Source organism: Colobus angolensis, unplaced genomic scaffold (genome assembly GCF_000951035.1).
Source record: "Colobus angolensis palliatus isolate OR3802 unplaced genomic scaffold, Cang.pa_1.0 Scaffold4, whole genome shotgun sequence".
NCBI lineage: Eukaryota > Metazoa > Chordata > Mammalia > Primates > Cercopithecidae > Colobus > Colobus angolensis.
In genome coordinates this window covers 273,492-280,225 of record NW_012117376.1, presented here as the reverse complement: position 1 = coordinate 280,225, position 6,734 = coordinate 273,492, and the positions used below count along the sequence as shown (strand labels likewise).

General features: G+C 51.2%; 1 protein-coding gene across 2 annotated transcripts in view; it reads right to left on the bottom strand.

Annotated features, from left to right (window-relative positions):
* Positions 1–421: 421 nt before the first annotated feature.
* MYCL (v-myc avian myelocytomatosis viral oncogene lung carcinoma derived homolog) overlaps positions 422–6,734 on the bottom strand; it is an 11,019-nt gene continuing 4,706 nt past the window's right edge. Inside the window, exons 3-4 of one of the 2 annotated variants that reach the window (XM_011955235.1) lie at positions 5,960–6,464; positions 422–2,972 (exon numbers count right to left, since the gene is read on the bottom strand). In XM_011955235.1, the coding sequence (XP_011810625.1) occupies positions 2,374–2,972; positions 5,960–6,455 (1,095 nt within the window). In that variant the 5' untranslated portion in view covers positions 6,456–6,464 and the 3' untranslated portion in view covers positions 422–2,373. Of the gene's footprint in view, positions 2,973–5,959 lie in introns of both variants that reach the window. The other variant, XM_011955234.1, reaches the window with a different exon arrangement.

Below are 6,734 nucleotides of genomic sequence, written 5' to 3'. Positions count from 1 at the left end.
ACAGAGTGAGACTCCGTCTCAAAAAAAAAAAAAAAAAAAAGAAAGCAGTTTAAAGTCTACCACTTTATTCAATACCCACAAAAACCCAGTGAAGTAGCATTTATCCCCATTTTACTGATAAGGAAACTAGGACTCAGAAAGATAAAGCTAAAGGCCACAGAAGTAGTGGAGCCAGGATTTCAAGCTTTCTAAAGTACAAATTCAGCACTCTTTGCAATTCACAAGAGAATTCCCTGTTCACTGAGTACTGAGCCTACATTGTTTCAACATGTCTGAAATGGCATTTCAGGAACCCAGAGTGGAATGACCAGGTTAGCAACATGGTTAGAGAAATGCAGCCCTCTGGATCACTTGTGGCTACCCTGAAATAGTTTTCCGTGGTTGAGGAGGACTCAGGTGGCATAAGCTGCCCCCACTCTGACATGTTTGAGAAATCTTTTATTAGAAGATGTCCCAGAAGGCAACATTTGAAAATCAGGCAATCAATAATCACAACTAAATACAAAATTTCAGGTGAACTTGCCTTTCAAAATAAATCAGACCCTTGCAACGGGAGAATTGTCCAAGAGTTTTTTTTCTTGTACAAAAACAGTTAACACCACTTTGCAAAAGGCATACAAAAATACAATATAAAAAAAAAGACTCCCCCCAGCAGAATACCCAACAGCAGCTTATAAAACACAAGCTATTCAGGTGAGACATCAGTAACCTACACCCAAACTGTCTGCCATAGACAGTTCCAGAAGTCAGCTGGCTTTTGTAAACCATGCTCCAGAAGGGTAGAGAGGCTATTTCCAAACATCCCCTGGGGTCCTTTGAGGCCAAGAAGCAACCTCAGAAAGAAACCATTGTGGACAATAGATTTGGAAGTAGCAGCTGGTTTTCCAGAGCCACATATAGTACTTACCACCCCCTACCCACCCCAACTTCCAAACCCAGAGCCAGCAGGCACCTGCTGTCCTGGGCAGAGTTCTGGAGGGGCTGCTGGTCCTTCTTCCAGGACAGGCTTAGAGGTGCCTGAGGTTACCCACATGACAACTGCTAGGTTGGGTGACTTCCCCAGACCAGAGGCTGCACGTGGATTCCACTTGGAGCTGCCGAGTCCAGCTGGGGTAAAATCCGTCATGGTTGGCTAAGCATTTATCTCCTGGAGGCTCCTTTAAAACCCACCAGAAGCAAGTCCACCTTCTGGAGCACTGGATGAGTCCCAACAGCTCCCCCCAAAACTTCAGAAAGGCCCAGATTCTGGAAAAGAGATCTGATTCATGGCAGACTGGCGGGGGCCCAAGGGTGGCTGCAGAGCCAGCAAGCTCCTTGGAGTTGCATGAGAAGAACAGATTTGCATGGTTCCAGAACTTCAAACTCGCCGGTCAAGGATTGAGAAGAGAGGCAGGTGGGAAAGAGGCAGCAGTGCCGTTCTCCCTCTGAGGTGTCCTACACCTGCCTTGAGAAAAGATTGGACCTCAAGTGCCCCTCGGAGAATACCTGGGCAGGGATCAAGTTCATGAGCCAGGCCTCCAAGCTATCCTCAGGCCCCAGGCTAGGACCCATTTCCCTGCGTCTTGGGGAAATATTTCTGACCTGTGGGAAAGGGTGCTGTAGAGCCCATTGCATAACAAAGGCATAATGGAACAAAAAAGTCCCTTGTAAGGAAAGAAAGGTCCCTCCCTCAGAAGAGAGAGCTCAGAGGGCTCTGAGACAAAGAATCTAGAGGCCAAGCTTTTTAAATGTTCCCAGGGTCGCAGCATTGAGACTGGAGGAAGGGGGTCAGCTAACATCATAATATATATATTAAAGGTTTCCAACTCCTCGGCTACTGTAAAGTGTCTGACAGTGAGGTAATGGTCCATGTTGATCAAGTCTGCAAGCTTGTCTTCACCCAAGACAGCTCGTGTGTCTTCGAGAAAAAGGAGCCTCAGGGAGAGCATCCAGGCCCAGCTGTCCTTGTGTCACCCCAGAGACACCAGTTGGGAGCATCCTTTCCTAGCCTAAAGCTCATGCAGAGTGTGAGATTTCATGCAGGCTGGAGCCCCTGACAACATCCACCACCTGTTGCATAGCATCTGTCAGCCTTTTCTTCAGAGCTAGTGAGCTAGGCAGACCCCAAGGCTCCTCAGTCAGCTGCCTGCTGGGAAGCCAAAGGCGCCAGAGAACATACAGCACTCCCATGAGTCAGGGAAGAGGGAGAGCTGTGTTTCAAGGTTTCCAAGAATGCAAGCCTTTATTGTGTGTGCACCGGCTGCAATGCATTCTGGGATCTACTGTCCAGACTGTCCCACCGTAACCAAACTGTGCAAATTACTAAAGCGGAGAAGGAGGTTAAAAAATAAACTTGTGTCTTTGTAAGACAGAACTGTCAGGCTTTTTGGTCAGTTAGTAGCCACTGAGGTATGCAATTCTTTTCTGCAATTGCTGTTGCCGGCATCGGAGCTGCCTTTTCTCTGTAGCCATCCTCTTCTCAGCCCCCACCAGGGCTTGCAAGTATTCCAAGGCCTTGCTTAGGATCACTACTTTGGGGGCCTTAGAGCAGCTGGCCAGGGTGGGCACCTGGTCCCTCAGGGCCAAGAATCGCGAACGCAGGTCATTCCGCCTCTTGCGCTCCAGGAAGTTGTGGTTCTTCCTCTTGGTCACATCCTCAGTATCAGAACTGACAGGTTTGGGGTGGCAGGACTGGGCAGCCTCACTTTCTACAGGTGGGGGGCTCACAATCTCTTCATCCTCCTCATCTTCCTTTTCCCCTGCAGCATCTCTCTCCAGAGCCTCTTCTTGGGGACCCCTCTCTGAAGCCTCTTCTTGGGAGCAGCTTTCTGGAGGAAAACGGGCAGCATAGTTGTGCTGTTGCTGATGGATGGAGATGTGGAAATGCTTCATGCAGGGATCCAGGGGGTCTGCTCGCACCGTGATGGTGACCGGCTTCCGAATACCCAGAGACTGCCTCTTCTCTACTGTCACAACATCGATTTCTTCATTCTCTGTCCAAGAAAAGAGATCAAGAGAAGAGACACATCCCATGAGAAACATAAACATAGACCCTACAGCTTTAGCTGTCTATGCTGGTGCTTGGGAAGGTAGGTGACATTTTTCCAATTTAGATATAAACAAATCGAGGTGAGCAGAAAGCTGATTCATTTGTAATGGGGTAAGGGCACAGTGAAGGAAAGGAGGGGACATTAGCAAGAAGGAAAATATTCTCCAATTTCCTTTTGCACAGCAAGGCTTAGATAAGAACAAAAGGCAGACCCAAGCCAACAGCCCCCAGTCTGCAAAGGCTCTCCCCTCCCCCATGGAGGGGATGCAGAGAAAGAGCTACCGACCTGGGACAAAGTTTAGCTATAAAGATCTTCCCCAGTCGGGCTCTTTCATGCCCCATCAGAATTGTAAATGAGGGGTCTGTGGGCAGAGCTGCCCTTTGTTCCTGCCCAGCACAGCCTGCACTTGGGGAATTGTTACTTTTCACAAGTTATAAATCCTATTATTCCCCCACCTCTCTATTCTGCCATCCCTTTCAGCTGAAGATTCAGAGAAGGGAGGGCTACAACCCATCCCTCTTCACCCACAGAGGGGAGGGAAAGGGTTTCCCTTAGGAGCATTTTGCTCCTGGGTTCAATGGGTTTCTAAAGTCATCCATCATTTATAGGTCGCCTGCCCCACCTCCTTCCCTGGACCAGAAGGTTAGATTTGTAATCATAGGTCGGGGAAGCTGCAGGAACTTCACAAAGGTACAAGCGACCATTTCCAAACTACCTGCACCAGAGGCGGAGACTGGGCAGCAGAATGTCCCAGATATGGGGCCCAAAACACCAGAGACCTGGAGACACCTGGACATGCCCTTATCATTCGCTGGCTTGAAGGTCTCTTAGGTTAACCTAACCAGGAGAGGGGCAATTGGGAGAAAACTCTCCTCCTGCTCCACAAATTTTGCGGCCTCCACACAGAAGCCCACCTTAATGGATCTAGGCCTCACAACCGAAGAGCTCCGTTCTTAGCTTCTTTGCATACCAGGAAGCTTGAGCCCCTTTGTCAGGAAGGCTTCCATTGTGTGGACAATCGCATTATTTCTCCATTAATAAAACCTGACCATTCAGCCCTCCTGGCCCCAAAGCCCATGATTGGCTGATTACGCTGTGTTTGGAATGCTGTCTTACCCAGCCCCTAGCCCGTATTGGATGAGCTCTGCTGCCAATCACTTTCCCCACCCCCCGCCTCATTGTTTGCAATCTGTTGCATTTTGTTCCAGGCCATGTGGCCTGTGAGTGAACCAGAAGCTCACAAACAGGTTCAGGTTAAAGGGTGGGTCAGAAAAGGATTCCGCAGGCTTCCCTGCATCCCAAACCTTTAATTTTCAGTGTTAAGTCTCGTGGCTTAGGAAGATTCTATCTAAGAAAGAAATAATTTAAGACACCATTCTCCCTTTCAGAGAGTAGTGTCTTACTCTACCCAGACAAGGAAATGTCTTCAGCAGGACAATCAAGTCCAACCCCATTGTGAGCAAATGGGGAAATGGAGGCCCAGATCAGCCAAGTCCACATATCACCTTTGTAACTTTCTGGATCTCAAACTAAAACGTCCAAACTTCCAAAACAATGCTCATTCCACTCTACCACTCCACCAGCCGTTGTAGAGATATATCTTTATTGGTTTTTTGATCTCAAGATTCTTTCCAGCCATCAAACGAACATAAACTCTTGGTGTAGAAAGCAAGCCGGTTAAAAACGACCTTAACACAGTGGACCAGGGGGAAAAAAAAGACTTTTAATTTTTCTTGTTATCCTATTTTTCCTCTCAAGTGTATGACAACTTCCATACCCCATTCCCCAGTTCCCTATCAAATTGTCATGTAAAAGTTATTCCTAAAAGCTACAGTGAGCTTTCTTGGTCCTGATTTATTTGTCACCAGCCTCAGTCTACACTCTACAAAAATACCCTCTCCAGTATTTCTCATGGGTGTGGAGGTCTAAGATGCCAGAACAAGAACAATGTAGTTTAGTGGCACAGGATGCCCTAGTCTGCCCTCAGTGAGGTTTGCCCTTGCATCAAGGATGGGAGAGGAGGGCCTGGAGCTCTATGGCCTTGACACCAGCACGTAGCCCACGGGTTGCCACAAAGTAGGGGCCAGTGAATATTTGTTGAATGCAAGGGAGCAGCTGAAGCTGGAGATGTATTGAGAGGGAGCGAGAAGGAAACTTTTCCATCTTAGGACAAACAGCAAGGCAAGGTGTAGTGCCTCTAAGATAAGCTACCACAAAGACCCAAACATCAAGGAAGAGGTGCCTGGTTGGGATGGAGCATTGGGGAAGAGGGACTGGCTAGATGGCAGAAAGCTGGAGCTGACTTGTAGTGATTTTCTATCTCTAAGCCTCAGTTTTTCCATCTGTTAATGGGGAGTGTTCATTCTTTCCTCCCTGTCTCAGGGATGCACGAGTGGTAAGTGGTGGTGGGGAGACACAAGAGGGCATTTATTATTGGCATTTTAAAGTAAAGCCAACTGGAGACCTAGTTTTTTAAAAGGATGGGCTTTGGCTTTGCACAAAAGGCTCTCAGCTTCTTCCCTCCCTAGGGAAGTGTGAGTTTCCCAGGGAAAGAGGCAGCAGCAAAAAAACTTCAGGCTTGGAATGACTCTTAAGGGACCCCCTTCTGGACTCCTTAGGACAGAAATCCCTTACAGTCCAACCCCAGTATTGTCCTCTCTAAGCGCCAAACCTCACCACATATCCCTGGTCCCCTGGGGCTCCAATGATCATCAAAGGGACGCTGGCTCCCACGCCACTTCTCCAAACTGTTTACCAACACACCCACGTGCCAGACATACACGGTTGGCGGCTACACGGGCAGCTTCAGCCAAAGAGAGGGGGAGATGGCCCGAGAGCTTGAGAAGAGCCAGTGCCTGACCTCAGGCAGGGGCAGAGCTTTGGCCACCCATAGGGTGGCCCCCTCTTGGATGTCTCAGGGAGGTCCTTACCCGAGTCGCTTGGGCTCTCGGACCCGGAGCAGGCCTGGGTCTTGGGTTCGCCCAGCGGACAGGGGGCGGCGGGCGCCGGGTTGCCGGCTTCGAGGCTGGGAGTGCAGTCCGGGGCGGCGGACGCCTTGGGCGGGTTCCCCCGGGGCGCGCCAGCGGCGAGCCGGTCGCTCACAGCTCTCTCCAGCCGTTCCCGGGCCGAGAAGCCGCTCCACATGCAGTCACGGCGGATGATGGAGGCGTAGTTCCTGCCCCAACCTTTCGAGTGGCCCCGGGATTCCGCTTCGTCTCCGGTGCACCCTCCGGGCCACGGCTCCGGGGGACCAATCCCGGGGACCGGGTCCCCTGCGCCGGGACCCAAGCCCCAGGGCGGCGACGTGGGGGGCGATGGCACCAGCTCGAATTTCTTCCAGATGTCCTCGCTGGGCGCCGTGGAGCGGTAGAAATCCTCCCCGCAGTCATAGTCGTAGAAATAGTGCTGGTACGAGTCGTAGTCCATGTCCGCTCCCTGCGGGAGGGAAATGGGGACGTGCTGACCGGGTGCCGGCCGGGCGAACGAGGCGTCCCCGGGTCCCTCGGCACAGCCGGCTGCCCGGCTCTCGTTCCTCCCCAACCCCACCGGCTTGCAGCCTGCGCCCAGTCCTCGCGTCCCGGGAAGCCGGGCCCCGGGTCAGAGTGGCAGGGGAAGCCAATCGCAGAGCGCGGACCCGGCTGCGGGCAGCGAGTTCAAAGCAAACTTTGCCAGCGCCGCCCGGAGCGCAGCTCCCAGGGCCCGGCG